A 23,482-nucleotide genomic window follows, 5' to 3' on the forward strand; every position below is an offset into this window, starting at 1 on the left:
ACTGTAAGGAATAAATTGATTATTTGAAGATGGAGAAGAATAGCAGTTCCTTGCTATTGTTTCTTTTTCGTTGTTTTGTTTTGGGTAGTTCTGTTAAGAAAAAGAAATACTGAGCCAGGTTCAGTGGTGCACATCTGTAATCCCAACTACTTGGGACACTGAGGCAGGAGGATTGCAAGTTCCCGCCCAGTCTCAGCAACTTAGTGAGACCCTGTCTCAAAATAAAAAGGACTGGGGATATAGCACAGTGGCAGAACATCCCTGGGTTTGATCCTCAGTACCATTAAAAAGAAATAGTAATATTATTCAGATATGGTGGCACATAGCTGTATTCCCAGCTATTTGGGAGAATGAGGCAGGAACTCATGTTTGAGCCCATGAGTTCCAGACCAGTCTGAACAACATAGCAAGGCCCTGTATCTCCCCTGTGCGCCCCCTCCCCCATGAGGAAAGAAAGAATAAAAATGAAAGGGCTGGAGTTGTGGCTCAGTAGTGGAGTGCTTACCTGGCATGGGTGAGGCACTGCATTCAATTCTCAGCACAACATATATATAAATAATAAAAATTAAGGTCCATCAACAACTAAAAAAAAAAGCTTTTTTTTCCCTTTTTTTATCTTTTATTTTAATTTGTTATATATGACAACAGAATGCATTACAATTTTTAAAATGTTTTTAAAAATGAAAGAAGGATGAGACTTTCTTTTTTTTTTTTTTTTAATTGGTTGTTCAAAACATTACAAAGCTCTTGACATATCATATTTCATACATTTGATTCAGGTGGGTTTTGAACTCCCAATTTTACCCCAAATACAGATTGCAGAATCACGTCGGTTACACATCTACATTTTTACATAATGCCCTATTAGTAACTGTTGTATTCTGCTACCTTTCCTGTCCTCTACTATCTCCCAAGTATGAGACTTTCTAAGGTGATATATAATTTGGATGTGCATTTGGGTAGTGACTTATGCTTTATGTTATCAAATTTTGCAAATTATTTCTTATTTCATTCTTAGTCTGAAGTCGTGGATCTGATTGCTGTTACAACTTATTTCATATTTTGCAATCACACAGTATATCAGACTTAACACCAAGAGCAACTGAAAAGAGCTCAAAGGCTCCAGACATAAAGCAATGATAAGGAGATATAAATGTTAATTATTAGTTACTAATCAAAAAACTTAGAAATGCTAACTGCCTGATTTGATCATTATACATTATAACATATGGAATTCTACTGTGCCCCGTAAATGTGTACAATTGTTGGAATAACAATTTCAAAAATAAGCCTAGATCATCTGGTTTTGTGCGGTTTTCTCCACCTTGTGCTGCCTATAAATTGTTAGATTTTTTTTATTACCATCCAATTTGCTGTTCAGATTGTCATATCTGTTTTGTTAAAAGTAAGCATATAAAGGTGGGGATATAGCTCAGTTGGTAGAGTGCTTGCCTCGCATGCACAACACCCTGGGTTAAATCCCCAGCACCACCAAAAAAAAGAAAGAAAGAAAGAAAGAAAAGTAAGTATATAGGAGCTGGGAGTGTAGTTCAGTGGTGGAACACCTGCCTGCCATGCACAAGGCCCTGGACTCAATCCCAGCACTGCAAAACAAAAAAAAGTAAGCATGTATAAAATACATTTCTTAAATTACAGATTATTATGTTTACATTTATATTGCTTGAATTTTTTCTTTAACTGAAGTTATGTGTGAGTTGCATCTGATGTTCAAAAAAGAAATGTATATAAGGGAATATAATTTTGATGTTTTGCAATAACATAATGGAATGTCTTTGTTTTGTTTGTTGTTTGTTTTTTTTTTCTTTTTCATAGGTTCTCTGCTTTTAGAGTCCAAAATAAATCCTAATACTGCATACCAGAAACAACAGGTAAAAATTTGAAGATGTTGTGTTTTATCTTGTATATTATCCTCTCAGTTTGGTGGTTAAATAGAAATTTACCATCTGTTTTCTTACAATAAGAAATTCAGAACAGATTACAGCACATTTGCCAATCTAATTATAAAGTTTCAGCCAATTTCTATAGTGTTTAAAGCAATTTATTTTTCAATGCTGGAGATTGAACCCAGGGCCTCTCTAGGCTAAGCACATGCTCTACCACTGAGCTATACCTTCAGCCATACTTAATTTAAAAATTTTTTTTTAAAGCTTGTCTCAAGATGAGTTCATGTTCCTGATATTCTAGCAACTGAATCTTTTAAAAGTAAAGTAACCATTTCCTTGTTTTTACATGAAGAAAAAAGTGACCCCTGATTTGACAAACCATCTACTACTAACAACTAAATGGTGGAGATTCCTTCTTATGTTGTAGATACTAGTGCAGATGGACAGAAGTATCTCCCTATAGAGCAACGCTGTGTAGATAGCCTCAGAGAGGCCTTAGAGTGCTGATACAATTTTTGACTGTAACTTCTATTGAGTATACCTTTATGCCCTTCTAAGGTGCCAGAAATGTCTGAAAATAAATTTTCACTTAGCACTTACTAGCACTGTTATCAAATGGTGTTTATTCTGCATACACACATACTTTTACAAAACCAGTGAAATCAAACTGTTCCTTTGCTGCCTTGAAGATGCAGAGAGAAAATAATTACTTTAAGCTGGGGCACCAGCGGTGCATGCCTATAATCCTATCTTAGCGACTTGGTAGGCTGAGACAAAGAGGATCTCAGGCGAGAAGGCCCTTAGCAATTTAGTGAGGTTTCTGTCTCAAAATGAAAAGGACTGGGGATGTATCTCAATGGTAAAGTGCCCCTGGGTTAAATCCTCAGTAGTAATAACAATAATTACTTTAGAAGAAAGAGTATTAACAGCCTGTTCATAAGTAGAATGTTTGCTTCACTTTAAAGTGACCATTAAAATACTACTAGAAGGAATTTAGTTGTATTTTGTTCATTGGATGAGCCTAAAGATTGTTACTTGCTAGATTCCAAGATAGTAGATAGGAAAACCAGTAATAAAGTTTATTGAGAGGTGCTTTATTTCTCCAGAAAACATTGGTATAATATAAAATATCTTCTTGATAGCTTGATCTATTAACATTTTGTTGACCTTAAGAAAATTTTTAGGTTTGATTGAATAACTGAAGGCTGGAATATTGGACTTTAATATTTCATAATTAAATTCATGGTTCGGAGGTTTTTATCAGTTTAAGAGTAAAAATACATCTTACACAAAGTAGGAAAGATATAACCTCTTGAGAAGAGTGTTATTTGATAAATAAAATGATTTGAACATTCAGCTGTTCAAGGAAACAGAAGAACTTTTAATTTTTATTTTTTGGTATTAGACCCAGAGGTGCTTAATCACTCAGCCACATCCACAGCCTTTTTTATTTTGAGACAGGGTCTTTCTAAGTTGTTTGGGCCTCAGCCTCTCCTGAGTTGCTGCTGGGTTTATAGGCTTGTGCCACCATGCCCAGCTCAGAACTATTTCTTAGTTGTTAAAACCTACTAAATTTGTCAAGTGTAATTATGAACATACAACATGTGTCTGTCTACACCCTGATTTAAGCATCAGTCTTAAATGATTCTGAATATATAAGTTATAACAGAGAAGTTGTATACAGTTATATTTAATATTTTTCTTTATATTGTACTCAGTTACCTCTAACTGGGACTCACATTCTTCTCTTTGGAAAAAAAGAGAAAAAACTAACGTGAAAAACTAAAGTTAGTGACAGTCCCTCCAGAACTTGAAGATACCTATTACATATCTTTTCGGGCTTCTTTATTTTGAAGTGACTCTCCTAAGCACTATTCAGTGTTTCTTTAAAAAGATGATTCATAAACCTTTCTCCATGAAATGACCCTTTTTAACAATGGTGATTGCTAATATGTTTATTTACTACCAATAAATTTGAAAGAGTATCTTAAACTCGATAATTTTTTAATACAGATCTTTTTGGACTGTGGGGATTATAAGATGGTCTCATTTATTGTACATGCAGTGTCTTGCTGAGATTGTATCTTAAACCTCTTGAATTGTTTGTTAAATTTCCTATTAAAAAAATTTCTCAGCTGGTCATAGTGGCATGTGTCTGTAGTTGTAGTGCCAACTACTTAGGATGCTGAGGCAGTAGGATTACTTGAGCTTAGATGTCTATAGCAAAACCCTGTCTCAAAATAAAGTTCTCCCTGAATAGAAGTGAAAAGGTGGTAGGTGCTATGAGTATGCTGCTTCATGAACCATATAACTTTTGTGAAATTTTAACTGTTTAACTGTTCAAATAAATGATCACATCACATATTACAAATGTAGGCCAGTAATTTCAAGGCCTTCAGGAACCTCACATGCCCCAGCTTGTAAAGAACACCTGTTGAGGGAAAAGACAAGTTGTTTTGTTTTAATCCCAGCCTTCTAACATGCCTCTAGTAATTGTATGCTCAGACTTACTCTTTGGCCATTTTAATGAGAGCATAAAATGTGACTTGATGTGCAAGGACAAGATTGGTGTAGTGTTTTCTTGGTATGTTTTAGAACATTAAATTCATATATAGGTCAAGCTTTGTCCTTAGGTAAACATTTGTTTTTCATATTTGGTAAAAATTAAGCATAAAAAGACATTGATAATACAGTGTTGCAAAAAATAAAAATGAGTGATGTTCTGAATTCCTGTTGCTTTGTTCATTTGCCTTATACTTTGAAACAGTTGCAGTAATGTATGTTAATCATTCAGACTCTTTTTTTTCCCCCCTAATCCAAAGGACACTCTGATTGTGTGGTCTGAAGCAGAAAATTATGACTTGGCCCTTAGCTTTCAAGAAAAAGCTGGATGTGATGAAATTTGGGAGAAAATATGTCAGGTAATTTTAAAAATAGAAAATCAATATGCTCTCTTGAAAGGTTTTTTTTTTTGTTTTTTTTTTTTGTTTTTTTGCAATGCTTTCAGCTAAAACCCTAAATTTTAAATAAATTTCAGATAGATCTTTTAAATCTCTATGAAAAGCTTGGTTTAAAGAAGGTGTAATTTATCCATACCACACTACCCTGATCAGACTTTTGCTAAATTCAAGTTTTATATTTTACTGCCTTCTCGAAGAACTCCCCTTTGAGTGTTCACTAGCATCTCCAACTTGACAATCCAAAATCAAGCACAATCTTCTCACCTAGATCCACTTATCCTCCTGTCCCCTCCTCTCAGTAAATGCCATCTAGTTTCAGAAACAGACTCATGGGGCCTGCTCATTCTTCTCTTAGCCCTAACGTCTATTCTGTTCTTGGTAGTCAACCTTGGGTCCATTCACTTGTCTTCATTTTGTGCACTCTCACGTGTCCATCATTTCTTCCCTGGTTTATTTGTTTCATCTTGACTGATAGTTTCACAGCTAGAATTATCTTTTCTAAAAAATAAAACAAGCGATTGTGACAGGCTTTGTTCTTGTGGCTCTTGAAGTCGAGCCCACCCTTGCACTGGTCTTGAGCTCTATGACCGTTGACTATCTAGTCACCCTCACTTTGCTCTAAGTGCAAATGTTTGTAATTGATTCATAATTTAATTCAAACCTGGGCTCACTCTGTAACTGTTGTGTCTGATTCTTTTTTAATATTTTCTGATCTTTATCTTTCCCTACTCTGGTACCTCATTCTCTTGACATAATCTCCACAATCATTATAAATATGTTTTTGGGTTTTTTCTTTGTTTTTCTTTTTTCTAAAGTGCTCAAGTGACTCAATGTATTGGTTCTTGTTACAGACTCATTTGGCCATTTCCTCCTAGAGAGGTTTTCTCTATTTCCATGCTTATTTCATTTGGAGAATAATCTTCAATAGATTTTTTTAATTGAGTCTCCAAAAATGCCGTTCTCGCCAATCGCGGTGGCTCTACCTGTAATCCCAGCAGCTCAGGAGGCTGAGGCAGGAGGATCAAGAGTTCACAGCCAGCCTTAGCAAGGGCAAGGCACTAAGCAACTCAATGAGACCCTGTTTCTAAATAAAATACAAAATAAGGCTGGGGATGTGGCTCAGTGGTTGAGTGCTCCTGAGTTCAATCCACAGTACCTACCCCCTCCAAAAAAAATGTGGTCTTCACCAGTATAGGAGTAAGACCTAGAAACTGTGGCCCACAGGCCAGACCTACTATATCAGACGCTAGGGTCCTATAATGATGTCTTAAACCCTGTAGGTCAGAATGTAAAGGGCAAGGTAGTAAATATTTTAAGCTTTACATACTCTAAGCAACTTAGAGAGACCCTATCTCAAAATTTAAAAAAACAGGCTAGGGATGTAGCTCCGTGATTTAGCACCCCTGGGTTTAATCTCTGGTGTTAAAAAAAAAAAATAGCCATAAATTACATGCAAATGGATGGGATTTGGCTAGTTTTGTCAGCCCTGCTTTTGGTGATTCTGGTGCACCCTGAAGTTTAAGAGCCATACCTTTAATAGAAAATACAGTGTCCTCAAGGCACAGTTTTTTCTTAACTTGTACAGTTTTATTTCTTCTGCATATTGAACTCAGCTGCGTTTTTGTTGTTGTTGTTTTAATATAGATAAACCTGCCTGTTGATGCTGTCCTTGTCCTCTAGAACGCGAAGGTGTCACATTTATATCCAAATGCCTTCTTTCTTTTATTCTTTTTCCTTTCCCTCTCTCTTTTTGTGGTACTGGGGATTGAACCATTTTTCTAGTGAGCTAATATTTAATTCAAATCTGGGCTCATTCTGTAACTGTTGTGCCTGATTTTTTTTTTTTTTAATATTGTTTGATCTTTACCTTGTTCTTTTTGTTTTTGTTTTGAGATATGGTCTCAGTTTTTTTCATTTGGGAGCACAGATGAATGCTTGTGTTCTTTCTCTGCAGTAACTTACCAAAGAACCACTGTGTATTTTATGTTCTTTTCTGGTCTTCCCCCTAACTTTTACGTATAGTTTGTCTTGAAAGTGCCGTTTCTCAATTACTCGTGTTTTTTGGTTTTGATTTGGTCCTAGAGATTGAACCCAGCGACACTGCCACTGAACTATACCCCAGCCCTTTTAAATTTTGAGAAGTCACACAGGCAGCCTTGAATTTATATCCTCCTGCCTCAGCTGGTCAAGTCACTGAGATTACAGATGTGTGCCTTTGTGCCCATCTCTCAGTCACATTTTTAAAATGAATTCTGTTTGTACCGTTTTCTGGATCCTGGCTCATTCCAGGGAAGTCATTACATTTTACCTACATGTTTCTTTATTTCTTGACCCCTATTCATCACCCTTATATACCAAAATAGCTAAAAAAAAAAAAATCCTCCCTTTTTCTGTTACCCTCCTGGGTAGTAGTAACTAGGTCTTAACTCAGAAAGATGGCTTTCTCATTATTCTTGTCCCTTTTAGTTTGGTTTATTAATCAATCCTATCAACTGGGCACATGCTACAAACCTGTATTCCCAGCAACTGGAGAGGCTGGGGCAGGAGGATTGCAAGTTCAAAACCAGCCTGGGCAATTTAGTGAGACTCTGTCTCAAAAAGGGCTGGAGATGTAGTTCAGCAACAAAGTGCCCCTGGGTTCAGTTCCCAGGTACACAAACATTTTTCTGTGAGTAAAGCCATAGCTTTGGTATTAGAACATAAAACTATAATGAGAACTTATGTAATTAACCAAACTAGTACCAGCTTGAAACTGTGCCAGGTGTAAATCTTGAATGTATCTGGCCTTCTTGCAGTAGTGTTCCCCACAGAGTTAAGATCCAGACCATATTGGACCTTAACTTGCAACGTATTTCAAGACAAATACTTCAGGCTATCTTCCCTTCCAGTATCCATCCACAGTTATCTCTTAGCCATACATTTCATATAAGGCCTACTTTTTATATTTTTTTATAATTAGAATTTTTGCAGTAACACAAAGTTGGGATTTATGACAGGTTTTAGGATTCTGAGGGGTTGAAAAGTAGGTATAGGTTTGGATATGTGGAAAGTTGAACTTTTTCAGTTTGGTTCCTTAACTTTTAGGAGATATTCTTGGGGATGGCTCTACTACTTATAGGTTGAGCTTACTTCATTTGTGGCTTCATTTTTGTGTAGGTGCATTTGTATCCTACTGAGCTTTTGTTATATCTTTGGGGTACCATCAAACATTTTGTAGGAAATTATTCGCCAACTTTGGTCCAAAGCCAGTTTGTTTATGCTCTCTGACCCTTTCCTAAGATGAATGGACATTGTTTTCCTTATTGGTTATAGTTATATATATGTACTATGATCACAGCACTCTGTATGATATTTGATATTTACTTGAATTTCTTCAAACTAAGAATGTTTCTGAGACCTCTCCCTAGTCTTTTTTGGAAAATAATTTAAAGTATATGTTATTTGGAGAAATGTAACTATTTCAGTTAGCATTTTCATTCCTGTGGCCCAGACACTCAATAAGAACAACTTAGAGGAAGGTCTCAGCCCATGGTTGGCAGACTCTGGGCCCAAGGTGAGGTAGCACATCATGAGGGAAGGGTGCGGTGGAGGAAAGCTGCTCCCCTCATGGCATAGAGGAATCAGAGGAGGGATGGGAATCAGAAGAAGGAGAGAGATGTATCCTTCCAGGGAACTCTCCTTCTGTACCATTGACCACTTCTGTCACAGCTCTCATAATCTAATCATTTCATCTCTGAATATTTCTGCATTGATAGGTTAGAGGGATATATCATATTCAAACCATGACAGCAACTTGGAAAAAGCAGGCAGTTGTGTCAAGTTTGAAATAAGATTCTAAAAATTGAAAATTATTGTTATGGTTTTCTTATAATGTCTCTGTATTTGTTGAAGGATATTGTTTAGGTTTGCTGGTGTGTGTTTTGTCAGCTACACAAATTCTTCTTCATAGGTTCAAGGAAAGGACCCTTCAGTGGACATCACTCAGGACCTTGTAGATGAATCTGAAGAGGAGCGATTTGATGATATGTCATCACCAGGTTTAGAATTACCGTCTTGTGAATTAAGTCGCCTTGAGGAAATTGCAGAACTTGTGGCATCATCTTTACCTTCCCCCCTCCGCCGTGAAAAACTTGCACTAGCACTGGAAAATGAGGGTTATATTAAGAAGCTCTTAGAGCTTTTTCATGTATGTGAGGATTTGGAAAATATTGAAGGACTGCACCACTTGTATGAAATTATCAAAGGCATCTTCCTCTTGAATCGAACTGCTCTTTTTGAGGTCATGTTCTCTGAGGAATGTATAATGGACGTCATTGGATGTTTAGAATATGATCCTGCTTTATCACAACCACGTAAACACAGGGAATTTCTAACAAAAACAGCCAAATTTAAAGAAGTGATTCCCATATCAGATCCTGAGCTGAAACAAAAAATTCATCAGACATACAGAGTTCAGTATATACAGGATATGGTTCTCCCTACCCCTTCGGTCTTTGAAGAAAACATGTTATCAACACTTCACTCCTTTATCTTTTTCAATAAGGTAGAAATTGTTGGTATGTTACAGGTAAGTTAGATCATTTTCTTCCTACTTAAAAAAAGGTACCTGTTTTAATACCACTTAAATTGCTACTTGCCTTAAGCAAAAATTAATTCATTCTTCCTTTAAAATCCTAAGTGAGTTTGATTTTGTTAAAATCTAAAGGTGAGTATTTTGATGATCTCCAATAAATTTTGATAAATAATAATACTCTTCAGATCAGAGGTGCTTGTTTGGGGTAGGGAAGGTAAATGATAAAGTAGTCTGGCTTGGAGGTGGGGGTGTAGCTCAGTGGTATATTGCTTGCTTAGCATGCCTGAGACTGGGTTTATATCACCCTTAGTTTGAAGAAATTACAGGGGAGCTGACCTTAATGCCTGTCATCCCAGCTACTCTAGAGGCTGAGGCCTCCAAATCCAAATTTCTAATCCAAAAATTCAAAATCTGAAATGCTCCAAAGTCCAAAACTTTTTGACATGTCAGCATCAAAAAGTTTTGAATTTCAAATTTGCAGATTAGGGGTGCTCAAGCTGCAGATGTTTTCCTAGAACTAGAAATAATTTCATTTCATATTGACCAATTTGACATATTTTCATTTCAGACAGATATGTAAACAAATAATGTGGGCAGTACAATCTGTTAAGATTATGGTATATACTCTCCACAATCCTCTGTGGAGAGTATTGTCATTGCTAATGTTGGAGTTAGGTTTCTGGTACCATTTTCCATTTGTTCTTTGATAAGGAACCAGCTTTTGCTAGCTAGCAGAACCACATTCTCTAATTCAATTTGACCCCTGATTTCTGCAGATAATCTTGTTCTTTTCATCTCTTTGGTTCCATATGGTTCTATTTTTGTGTTGTAGGGATCTGTCACTTCTGTTTTCTTGGTCTTCAATGGGTAAAATACCGGTTTAATCATTAAGTACAAATAATTTCAAGTTCTTAAGGCTTTGCTTCCCTACAGTGTGCAGTATCCTCTCCGAAATTCTGGCTGCCAATGCTACTGTTCTACTGTTCTGTTTTTCTTGATTTGAGGCCTTTATTTCCAAACACAGGGCCCAGTGCATACTAGGCAAGCTCTGTGCCACTGAACTACACCCTTAGACAAAAGCAAGAACTTTTTTTAATTAACACCAGGGATTGAATCCAGGAGCACTCAGTCATTGAGCCACATCCTGAGCCCCTTTTTAGAGACAGAGGCTCTGTAAGTTGCTTAGGGCCTTGCTAAGTTGCTGAGGCTGGCTTTGAACTTGGAATCCTCCTGCCTTAGCCTCCCAAGCCATAGGGATTACAGGCATGCACCACTGAGCCTGGAACAAGAGCATGTTAGAGGTACTATTTAAAGCAGGTACCTGCTGTCCTTGTGTGTACACATGCTGGTATACCTCATCTTAAAATTGGCTACTTCCTCTGTAGTACAGTTAATCATTCTTGTACTATTTGGGGTGTGTTTTGAAATTTGGGTGCCATTTTGTAACAAACATGGTCCAAAAAAAAAAAAAAAACCTGTAATGAGGTATGACCTGTTTGTGTTTTTTTAGAAAAAGTAAAATAAGGAATAACCAACTAGTGTAGTGTTAAAAGAAAATGTTTCCTGAGTACCTACAGTAGTGAATATGAAGCTTATAATGTAGTGGGAAGTTGTGTGTGTGTGTGTGTGTGTGTGTCATATATAGGGCCTGGAGTATTAATTCATTACTTCCAGCTATGTAGAATTAATATATTTTTCTAAATTTGATGAAAAATAGTGCAGAGGAAAATTTGATAGTCAATCAGGGAGACTCTTTGACCTATTAATCAATTGGGCTTGGGTAATATTTGTCTTAATTATAAAATAAGGACATAAGGTAACATCTGAAGTTCTTTATAAGTTCTGTACTTCTCTAACTTATTTACCTAGATAAATATCCTGTGTGGGTATCCTTTAAGTCCTTTTCTAAAGTAATTAAACATATATTAAAATATTTTGTGTGTGCAATGAATATCTTCAAATAATAGATGTTTGTTTAAAACTCTGAATTTCACTTTTTAAATATTGGATCACCTTCTGTATCTGTAAAACTTCAAGAAAGCTTTTATCTTCCTCCCCATTTGAAAGGTTGTGGAACCTTAACTTCTAAGGTTAGTTAGTAAGAGCCTATATAAATGAGGGGTTGGCAGACTGCCATGCTTGCTTTGTGTTTTTTAAATAAAATTTTATTGGAACACAGGTGTACTCATTCATTTACTCATTCTGACTGTTGCCATTGCTACAACAGAATTGAATAGATGTAGTGAAAACTTAGGAGACTGAGTAGCCTGGATAACTTAGTGAGACCTTGTCTTAAAATTTTAAAAGGTTGGCGGGGGGCTGGGATGTAACTCAGTGATAAGGTGCCCCTGGGTATAATCCCCAGTGGGGGAAAAGGGGAGAATGTTCGCAAAGCCTAAAATAGATATTCTCTGACCCTTAAATAGATTTAGGAAAAAGACCCTTGCCAAAATATAAGAATAATCTTTCTGATAAGAACCTCGCAATTTATCCAACAGTTTGGTTTTTCTTCCTTTTATAGAACAGGATTGCGAGTACCGGTTATTAATAGAAGTATCTTATATGTATATTACAGCATAGTGAAATTTTACCTCTAATATAATTAAATTTTTCCCATATTTCACAGGAAGATGAAAAATTTCTGACAGATTTGTTTGCACAACTAACAGATGAAGCAACAGATGAGGAAAAAAGACAGGAATTGGTAAGAAATTAGATATTAAGAAAGGCATAAAATAGAACAACAAACCATTTTTATGTTCATTTACCGTTTATCCTGATTTCAGGTTAACTTTTTAAAAGAATTTTGTGCGTTTTCTCAAACGCTACAACCTCAAAACAGAGATGCTTTTTTCAAGACTTTGTCAAACATGGGCATATTACCAGCTTTAGAAGTCATCCTTGTAAGTTTGTTTCTCTTCGTTTTAAATGACTTATTTTTTTTTAACCACGAAAGTCATATTATGTAACGTAGGTATTTTAATATAGCTTGTATTAGGGGATGGAGATAAAGCTCAGTGATAGGATGCCTGCCTAGTATGCATGAGGCCCTGGGTTCTAGCCCCATTGGGGGCAAGGGTGGGGGGAGCATGCATACCCACACAATTATATATGTGCCAGTATTTAATATTAGCTGTGTATTTCATAAAGAAGCAATGGAATTCTAGTATTGAAATCTTACACTGTACTAAAAGAAAGCTCGATTAAAGGAATTTTCCATAGTTTTAGTAATAATTTCTTTCATTAGATGAAATATTGAAATAGGCAAACAGGAGCAAGTATGTTAGAAGGTATTATTTTATCCATAGAATAAGAGGTTTTATATTCAACAGAATTTTAGACCTTTTTTATATTGCAGTGTTTTGTTATAATTTGTTCACAGTTTTAGACATTCGTATAATCGTAAGTTTCATGTTTTTATAATTTTAGTAGAAGAAGTGTTCTTTCTCTGTAGGGCATGGATGATACACAGGTGCGAAGTGCTGCTACTGATATATTCTCATACTTGGTTGAATATAATCCATCCATGGTACGAGAGTTTGTCATGCAGGAGGCACAACAGAATGATGATGTAAGTAAGAAGTTAACAGAGCAAAAAATAACCAGCAAGGTAAATATTATTTGCGCGCATAGTAAGTATTTGTACATAGGAGGCTATAGCTGTGTTTATTACTCATTTTTTAAGAGTTAAGTTATTGCTCTTTGGGGGAAGTACAGCTGTAATGTCAGATGGCTTTATTCTTTCCCTAAATTGGCTCCTATTTTAGTTTATAAATTTGTTGTCTTTCAATAGTTGTTAATGTTCACAGTTGAAGTTTCTTTAAAAATTTTTGACACTAATTTTTCTTCTTAACTCTGAAGTTAACTTCTGTATTATTTTATTGAAATCATTTAATCAGTTAATTATTCTTCTGTAGGAAGAATTATGAGTAACTCCCCTAGGAAACATTGGCTTTTAGAGTAGATTCTCAGAATCATTAAGAAAGAACAGATAAGGGCTGGGATTGTGGCTGAGCAGTAGAGCGCTCGCCTAGCACGGGCGGGACCCAGGTTCGATCCTCAGCACCACATAAAAATAAATGCAATGTGTTGTGTCCATCTGCACCCAAAAAAAAAGTTTAAAAAAAAAAAAAGAACAGACAAAACATAGTCCCTTGAAAAGTATTTAGGGAACTGTTTATTGCCTAATCATAAACAACAAGCTGTGTCTTGTTCAGACACACACATAAACTTAGGATTTGTGAGAAATTATAATAGACACATCAATTATAAAACAGCTAAGAGAGTATATTCTGGTAATATGAAGGACACTTACAGATTTTATGATGTATCATGTATATGGGAGCTGTAAATATGTGTGCTCCTCTTTATTTTCAGATAACCAGTGATTTCTGAGTTTGCCTCCTTACTCCATAAAATTTTATAGATAACTTTTTACTTAAGAATAGACTAAGCCGAACCAAGTGCAGTGGCATACGCCTATAATCCCAACAACTTGGGAGGCTGAGGCAGGGGGATTGCAAGTTCAAGGCCTGCCTCACAATTTAGCAGGACCCTAAGCAGCTTAATGAGACACAGTTTTAAAATTAAAAGGACTAGGGGCCTGTTGTGGCTCAGAAGTAGAGCGCTCACCTAGCATGTATGAGGCACTGGGTTCAGTCCTCAGCATAAAGTAAAATAAAGATATTGTGCACTCCTATAACTAAAAAATAAAAGGACTGGAGATGTAGCTCAGTGGTAAAGCACCTTGGGTTCAGTCCCCAGGACCAGAAAAAAAGAATAAACTAAGCTGGTCTGCCCTCTAGTTCTTCTTGAGGGAGGGAGGAAGACGATATCCCCTTAGAAAATAAATCTCTGCACAATTCTAGCTTGTTGTGTTTCTTATAATTTAAGAAGATAGCCCTTGTTACTGTTTGGAAAGATTCTACTTAATGTGGTGTGGTGTCAAAATGAAGTGAAATGGATAGTATCATCTATATTTAAGGTTTTTTTTTTAAAATTGTACCAGGGTAGTTACAGAAAAATACCAGTTTGAGCTATTGAATGTTAAGTCTCATTTTTCCTTTATGAAATAGTCCTGAGAACAAATATGTCTGTATAACTTAAAATGGAGCTGCTCTTGTTGACCATGTAACCTACCAGATGAATCACACTTTAGTACTTCACTCCCGTTTTCTTTTTTCTTCTTCAGGACTCTGGATTGAAACCAGGAGTGTTTTATCACTTATTTATGCCCTCTGTTCTTTATTTGAGACAGGGTATCACTAAGATGTTCAGGCTAGCCTCAAACCTTACAGTCCTCTGCATCAGCTCCCCACATAGCTGGGATTACAGACCTGGGCCCTTTTGATTTTCACTCTTGATCACCATTTCCATATTTTGTCTACATTTTCTCTGTCCTTGTTCACTCTACAATTACACATATAGGCAGAAGTAGGGAATTCTCTCACTGAATCCCTCTCAATTTTATTTACTCTATGGCCAGGAATACCAGTCATAATTGGGCCTCAGGAAAGGCAGCAGTCTATTTTCTTTGACATTTGGAATCTGAATAATACATTTGTTGTTTTGTGCACTGTAATTACTATAATTGCATTTCCCTCAATTTCAGGTATTCAGGTACCACCTATTTTCCTAAATGTATTTTAAAGGGAAACTTTTTAAAAATTTCCCTAAATGGAGAAGAAATATATCATTTAACAAAAATAGAAGGACTCTGTATTAAAATAAATGTAGTAAATAAGTATTTTCATTATTAAAGTTAATGTAAAGCCCATGAGTTTGTTGCATTTTATCAGAGAGGCATACAGATCTACTGACACCAAACTGAAACTTTGTCTTTGTTCCACACTTTGGAGCACTGCAGTATGTCCTAGTAAAGAAGTGAGGCAGTTACTGCATTTTGTTTGTATTAGCATGATAGCTTGAACTCAGTGATGCTATAGTGTCTTAATATGTGCTTTTCCCATTCTCTGTTTAATGAGTGATCCTTATGTGTATTTTTCTCACCAGGATATTTTGCTCATCAACCTCATTATAGAACATATGATTTGTGATACAGATCCTGAACTTGGAGGAGCAGTCCAACTTATGGGCCTGCTTCGAACTTTAGTTGACCCAGAGAACATGCTAGCCACTGCCAATGTAAGCCATGGGCATTTTTCCTCTTTCATAGCTAGCATGTTGTTTATTGCTGCTGGGAACCAGTGCAGTTAAAGTTCATGAAAGTGTTTTTGATTCCTTAGAAAACAGAAAAGACTGAATTTCTCGGTTTCTTCTACAAGCACTGTATGCATGTTCTCACTGCTCCCTTACTAGCAAATACAACAGAAGACAAGCCTAGTAAAGGTAAGATAATGCAGGTTGGTTGTTAAGTTCTCTCTTCTTGAATTCTGAGACTCAAAAGTAGTGTTAAGTAATAGTCTTTATTTTGAGGTAGTGGGAGAGGAATGAAGGCATGGGCAGCAGGCATACCTCAAAAGAACAGTAATAGTCTTTAAAAGTTCAAACATTAGGTTAACATAGAGGTCTAATAATATATTTTCAAGAGCTATTTAAGAAATTTGTTTTTTAAAATCCTATTAATAAAAAGATAACAGAAGTATACAAAAAAAAGAAGGTTTTAAAATAAATTTTTGTTCAGTGATGTTTATATTTAGTTTGTATAAGCAGAGGTGAAATATAAAGAAGGCAGTAGTTACGAACAGTTTGTTATTTGTCCTCCAGGTGTCTAGACAGAGCTATGCTTCTGCTCAATATGACTTTTTATTTCTCAGGGCTTTAGCTTATATGTGTATGTATTTTAAAAAAATGCCACATTTAAAAGTAGTTTTAGGGTCTTCACTGGGAAATTCCTTATTGAAGCTCTGAAAACAACACTTTTTTCATCGAATTCAGAGTGTTATATTTATTTTAAAACACAAGAGGGCTGGGGTTGTGGCTCAGTGGCAGTGTGCTTGCCTAGCATGTGTGAGGCACTGGGTTCGATTCTCAGCACCACCTATAAAAAAATGAATAAAATAAAGGTCCATCAACATCTAAGAAAAAAAGCCTCTTCTTTCCTTTAGGGAAAAAAACACACACAACTTAAGAGAAAAATACATGTAAATTTGAAATGGGAATTTTTTTTTCCTATTTTATTCATATTGGGTAAAGCTTGAGACCTCTTTCCAAACGCATATTCTCAATTCATCCAGCATTTATTAAAACCCTATGTTGAAGGCACTTTGCTAATATCTATGGGGACTAAACGGGAGGAATGAAAACAGTGAGTAAAATGTTCTCAGAGGCTTCCTGCTTGGCGGGTAATAAAGATAAGCCAATAATTACCTTTCAGTGTGGACTCATTGTGTGTACTAAAGTAAACACAAAGCACACTGAAATCTTGGGAGCAAGATAAAATGATTACACCAAAGATGAGATGGTATCTAGCAGAACCTCCTGTGCTATGTGTACATCTTTGGGGCATGAGATTGTGTGTATAAGTAAAATTGTATTTTGTTTATTTCAGATGATTTTCAAACTGCACAGTTGTTGGCACTTGTATTGGAATTGTTAACATTCTGTGTGGAGCACCATACCTACCACATAAAGAACTACATTATCAACAAAGACATCCTTCGCAGAGTGCTAGTGCTTATGGCCTCCAAACATGCTTTCCTGGCATTATGTAAGTGTTGCTTCTCATAGACTTACTTACTATCTTTGAATATTATCATGTTGTTGCTATCTTTGGATCTTACTACCTAAGAATAAAAGTTTGGTGACTATAGGTCAGGGGACCTAAGCACGCTGATTATATATAGTTTTCCCACATTGTACATGTATGACAAAGGGATTAGAGTATATGTACAAATTATAGTAAAATTATACCATTTTGTTATTAAAACAGTCCCTTTGATCATTTTACCTCAACTTTTGGGCAAATCTAGCCCATGGCCTGTTTTTGTACAACCTGAAAACTAAAAAATGGTTTTGATATTTCTGAAGAGTGGTTTAAAAAAACAAAAATAAATATGCCACAGAGGCCATATGTGGCCCACGATGCTAGAGATAATGTACCATATGACCTGTATGAAAAAAGTTTGCATACGCTTTCAGAGCAACAACAGATAGTGTCTTTCCCCATCTGTGCTGGAGATTGAGCTAAGGGCTCTCACACAGAGCTCTCACACACCTGTCCTAGACAACAGATAGTCTTTTAACAATATTATTCTTAGTTATATGTAACTTGACCCTAGTTTGTTGCAATAAAACATTTCTTAATTGGAAAAGGTTGATCTAGAGTGTTCTTATCATTGAGTAGCCATATTTATTAGGTAATAAGCTTCCATATTTAAACTGTCCTTATAGAAGTGGGCACACCAAGTGCTGGGGGTGTGGCTTAGCAGTAGAGTGCTTGCCTGGCACCTGCGAGGCTAAAAAGAAGTGGGCAGATGAAGTTTAGGGGGAGCCTGGAAGCTCAGTAAGAGATATCTGCTGGTAACTAACTTTTGCCTTTTAGTTTTTAAAGGTAAGTTGGAGTGTTTTGTATATTTAAGATATCATTGAAAAATGTCTTTAAAAATTCTATCAAGGTAACAGTTATCATTTATTGACTTAAATTTTTCACATTACTCTCTACATGTACTGAAAATACATGTGGTCAGAGCATATTTTCTTTGTCCAAGTTGTGAATATTTGGTTCAGTTACTTTCTGGTAAAATATCCAGGATCACATCTTTAATGTTACTTCAGTGGTCTTTTTCAGCCTAAAGCAATGAGTAGCATCTGTGGCATTAACTTAGTCTTCTTTCCTTCCTTCTTTTTTTGTACTAGGTATTGAACCCAGGGATGCTTAACCACTGAGCCACAACCCTAGCCCCTTTTGATATTTTATGTAGAGACAGGGTCTCACTGAGTTGCTTGGGGCCTCGCTAATTTGCTGAGGCTGACTTTGAACTTGTAGTCCTCCCGCCTCATCTCACAAACTGATGGGATTACAGGCGTGTGCCACTGCTCTGGCTTAATTTAGACTTTCTAAGGACAGCAAATAATAAAGTTATTATTTCTGTTCTGCCTTACTATTGCTTGTATCTATGAGCTCAGCACATATGGAATCAGACTTATTTTCCTAATAGATTTGTGAAGAAAAAGTGAGAGCACCAAGGTTAGAGGGAGTTAATAACTCTGAATAGTTCTTTGTGTCAACGATAGAGGGTTTTATTCGTGTGTGGGAAAGGGAGTTTGAACAGATAGGCAGAATGGAAAAACTGTGAATAAGTGTGTAAGTTTAAGTAGTGGTATTTCAGCAAATATATTAAACACTTATGGCTATATTTAATTTATCCTAAGATATATATTTTTACACAGTTGTCTCTGAAATCAAGGTGAGTCTTAAAAATTAATGGCATAGTGACTATAATTGGTAGTTCTCTTTGTTTCCTTAGCTTTAGGGGGAAAAAAATAGTTTTTTGCAATCAGTGGCATCTTCGATTTGATTAAATACTATATATACACCTGGCATTAAGAAAATGAAGACTAAGCTGTCAGTGTAATCAGTTCATTAGGAGAAAGTCCTGTGAAAATCAAAATACCACTTAATAAGTACTAGATTGAGGTACCTTGGGAGCAGTTGTAATTGAAAATAAGTGCAAACTGTTTATTTGAAATTAGTGAAATAGAGCAGAATTCCACAAAGGAGGTGACTTTGCGTTTCTCTTGGCCGAGGGTGTATGACATTCTTGGTTGAATATACAGTTAAGATGTTAAATGTGCGGGCTGGGGATGTGGCTCAAGCGGTAGCGCGCTCGCCTGGCATGCATGCGGCCCAGGTTCGATCCTCAGCACCACATACAAACAAAGATGTTGTGTCCGCCGAAAACTAGAAAATAAATATTTAAAAAAAAAAAAAAGATGTTAAATGTGGAAAAGTGTGTTGTATTGTTGCCATAGGCAGGACATGCAAGTCCCCTGGAGAGTGGCAGCACATGCAGCTGAAGAAAAAGGCCATCTTGTTATTTTGCTTGCATTGTTGTAATCTGTTGAACTGTGGAGAGGATTGTTTACAAGTAAATGAAAGTTTATATTGTTGGAAACTGTAAGATAAAATCTCATGTTCTGTTTCTGTTGATATTTGATAAAGTGAATCAGGTCAGATCATCCTTAAGCCTAACTTTTCTCAAATGACTTCTCAGTGGACCTCTCTTCCTAGGGTTGAGTATATGATTATCCTCTTACAGAAGACACCAGTCCTTAGGAACAGCCCTTTGGAAGGACTGGGTTTATGGTATTTTTTACCAAAGATTTCTAAGAACTGAATTATAAATTTGGGGAAATGTAAAATAATTGCTTCTGAGAAAAATGTACATTGAAATAAACATTAGGTACAATATTTTTTATTTATTTATTTTTAATATTTAATTTTATTTCTTTTAAAGATAGAATGAGAGAGAGAGAATTTTAATATTTATTTGTTAGTTTTTAGCGGACACAACATCTTTGTTTATATGTGGTGCTAAGGATTGAACCCAGGCCAGGCGAGCGCGCTACTGCTTGAGCCACATCCCCAGCCCCCAATATTTTTTTAATAAAGAATTTTACAAATACTTAAGTTTACACATCTAAGTACAATACATAATAAGCAGTTTAATGTTCACAGTTTAGGGACTTCAGGAATATTTTATATCTATTGCCTCTCAATTAGTATATTATATTTAAAACACCTAAGCAAGTATATATAGAGACCAGCAGTTCTTTCTAAACTCAGGCTAGATACTAGCTCTATTGGTCTATTTCCTTGGGTTTTTCAAGACTCTTTGATCTTACATTGTAGTCCTGAGCTCATACTTTATGTTGTCTGGCCTTTTTGTTGTTTCTTTCTGTTTAAAATATGAAAACCTGTACAAGGAATGAAATTTTTAAAAGCTTTTTGTTGTAGTTACGTATGAGGTAGGGAGTCTCAAACATGAAATCTCACCTTGTGTAAGATAAAGATAATAAATCAATCTCCAGTTATGCTGACTTGGCCTACTCCAAAAACTATCTTCTTTTAGTGACTTGACTTTGTAAAACTCACTCAAAATTCTTTTTTTTTTCATTTACTTATTTCAGAGGCCATACTAGGAATTGAACCCAGGGGTGCTCTACTACTAAGCTATATCCCCACCCCTTTTTAATTTTAATTTTGAGACACAATCTCTTGCCCAAGTTGACCTTGAACTTGAGATACTCCTGCCTCAGCATCCTGAATCACTAGGATTACAGGCATGTGACACTGTCTGTTTTTTTTCACTAGCAAAGTTCTAAAAGAAACTTTGTTCAATAACATAGAATAATGGTTGCATATTTTTTTAATATAGGTTTCCTTTGGGGGGATTGGTTTGAGTGGACAGTTATTAAGTGAGGACAAATGGAAATAAGGACCAAAACTAAAGACCATCAGACCCTCCTTATTCACATCCACAGTGTCTTGGAAGAAGTGCATTTTGAGGAGTGTCCGCATGCCCTGATCCTAGTGAATTCCAGGAAGGGAAGAGTTTCTTTTCACCCACTTAGGAGCCCACTTAGGAGCTGCATGCAGACCAGCGGAGTCAGTGAGTGTGTGTTTTGGTAGGACACAAGTCTCCACAAAGCCTGTGAAGTTGGAATACCAATACTTAGGATAACAGTAGCTCTTGCCTTCAATACTAAAAGCTTAAAATTTGGCCAATTAGCAGGCTCTAAGTATTGATTTTCATTTTATCAAAAGTGGAACTGCCTCACTAAGTTCCCTTTGTCGGTTAACATTTAGAAAAAGAAAAAAATGAAATTCCTATTTTGGAAAATAAACCCTTGTTAAGTTTGACTTATCGCCCAGAAAGATGCCTCTTATTGTTTAAAAATGTTTTCACCATGCTTATGTTTTAAAAAATATTTAGTAGTTTAAAAAATACAATGCAGTTATTCTATATAACTATTTGAAACTCCCTGCCCAGAGTGTTTCTTTAGAAAGATACACTCTTAAGTTGAATTGTTAAGGCAGTTTATAATCAACTGTACCTAACTGGGCATTCACTTGTGGACCTCTTTTCTGCCAACTAAAGAAAAATTGAGCTGCTTTACTCCTCTGCCTTCCCACCCAGAAACCGTGTCAGCATGGTTGCCTGGCTACCTGCTCATGAAGGACTTGATTAATAACAAATTGGCAATTTAACGAGCCACTTCCATGATCTCCAAAGAAACCAAAATACAAACACAATATTTAATCTTGCCAACCGAAGACGATGTGACTGCATGAAGTGAGTATGCTTTTTTGAACTGTTTACAATAACTGGGGCATTAACTTACTGATAATTCCACATAGGTAAAGAGGGCTTTGTTGAAGTCTAGCTGTCTGAGTATATTTGGATCTTGACGAATGGCGACTTAAGTAACTCCCCATACCTCAAGATGCAAATATACCTTTTCATCTGTAAGTTAAAGCCTAATTAATTGTAAAAAAGGAAAACTAGGAAAAAAAAAGTTAAAAAGCATACTCGCAATAAGCCTAGAGGACCACATTTTAAACTACATCCTCTAAATTTATTTCTAAACTATGGAAGGCAAATTCTGGGTCATGCAGATTTTTGTGGGTTTATAGCCATTCTGCAACCACATCCACAACTAAACCAATGTAAATCCATGAACTTGATGCAAAATAATAAAAAAGAGTGTCCAAAGTTATTGAAGATCAAATTATCATACAGTGGATTGCCCTAATAAAACAATTGTTTTTCTGTTGTCTTAAAATTTTATATAAAAGGCTATCTTGAGAATTTTTTTAACTGTTACGGTAGATTAAATCATTTGTCTTAGCTATTATTTCAGACATACATTACATTTTGGTCATTAGTATACAGGTTTATTTCCAGAATTTTTCTGGCTTTCTAAGACTTGTGTTCTATGATGACATACACTACTTTTAGAATATGTTTTCTGATAACACCTCTAAAAAATCCTTATCTTTAGGTTCACGTTTCTGGAAGTGCTAACATATCAGTGTGCACGAAGAATTACTGGTATTTGTTAAATGGGTTTTATTGTGTTGTTTTGGTAAGTCTAAAATGTGGAAGTGTGGTATGTGACTTAAACAATAATACTTCTGTGTTTCAGGTGCCCTTCGTTTTAAGAGAAAGATTATTGGATTAAAAGATGAGTTTTATAACCGCTACATAATGAAAAGTTTTTTGTTTGAACCTGTAGTCAAAGCTTTTCTCAACAATGGATCCCGCTACAATCTGATGAATTCTGCCATAATAGAAATGTTTGAATTTATTAGAGTGGTAGGTTTTGTATTTTTCTTAATCAGAATTTTAGTTTTAATTGTATGAGATAATTGACTATGCATTATTAATATTTTGGTTTGAAATTATTATACTTGGAAATCATTTTTTAAAAGAAAAACCATTATCAAAAGCCAACGAGAGATTCAGTTCAAATCAAATATCTAACCTGATCTCTTAGCAGTCTTTATAGGATGGTTGAAAACTGATAGCAGTGTCATGAAGATCATTTAAGAAAATAAAACCACAAATACACATTCAATGTTTTTCTTGACTTCACGTGTATTTAAAGGACAATATCATAACACACTCTTCCTGATTTTTTAATCTAGTGATGCTCAACATCATTGTGCAGTATTATCTGTGCCATGTTCTTAGAATTGTGGTAAAATGTTTGTAACATAAAATATGCCATTCTATTTCTGCATGAATAATATGTTGACATTAAGAATAAGAACATTCATGTTATCATGCAATCTTCACCACCAGTCATCTAGAAATTTTTTGTGGTGTGTTTTTAAAATACACATGCCATGGTGGTGTAGCTCAGTGATAGAGTGCTCACCTAGCATGCACCAGGTCCCCTGGGTTATATCCCCAACACAAAAAATTAGTAGTAAAGTACATATGCTCCACCTTAGAGCATCAGAAGTAGTGTAGGACCTGGCATCTGCTTAGAAAGACCCGTGGATAGTTCTGAGGGAAACCAAGAACTGGGGACTATGGAAGTAGCCAGTATATGTTATTCCCATTTTCACTGATTAC

At 35.8% G+C, this 23,482-nt stretch overlaps 1 protein-coding gene across 2 annotated transcripts in view; it reads left to right on the top strand.

The window, feature by feature from the left end:
- Positions 1-23,482, top strand: part of Ppp4r3a (protein phosphatase 4 regulatory subunit 3A) — a 42,396-nt gene that overhangs the window by 14,016 nt on the left and 4,898 nt on the right. Inside the window, exons 2-11 of one of the 2 annotated variants that reach the window (XM_058577870.1) lie at positions 1,834-1,889; positions 4,727-4,825; positions 8,814-9,431; positions 12,064-12,141; positions 12,224-12,340; positions 12,892-13,047; positions 15,450-15,581; positions 15,683-15,785; positions 16,948-17,106; positions 22,548-22,717. In XM_058577870.1, coding sequence (XP_058433853.1) covers positions 1,834-1,889; positions 4,727-4,825; positions 8,814-9,431; positions 12,064-12,141; positions 12,224-12,340; positions 12,892-13,047; positions 15,450-15,581; positions 15,683-15,785; positions 16,948-17,106; positions 22,548-22,717 — 1,688 coding nt within the window. The remainder of the gene's footprint in view (positions 1-1,833; positions 1,890-4,726; positions 4,826-8,813; positions 9,432-12,063; positions 12,142-12,223; positions 12,341-12,891; positions 13,048-15,449; positions 15,582-15,682; positions 15,786-16,947; positions 17,107-22,547; positions 22,718-23,482) is intronic. The other variant, XM_058577871.1, reaches the window with a different exon arrangement.

Source organism: Marmota monax, unplaced genomic scaffold, assembly GCF_021218885.2.
Source record: "Marmota monax isolate L192 unplaced genomic scaffold, Marmota_monax_Labrador192_F-V1.1 WCK01_AAM20220418_F8-fsc00017, whole genome shotgun sequence".
NCBI classification, from domain to species: Eukaryota; Metazoa; Chordata; class Mammalia; order Rodentia; family Sciuridae; genus Marmota; species Marmota monax.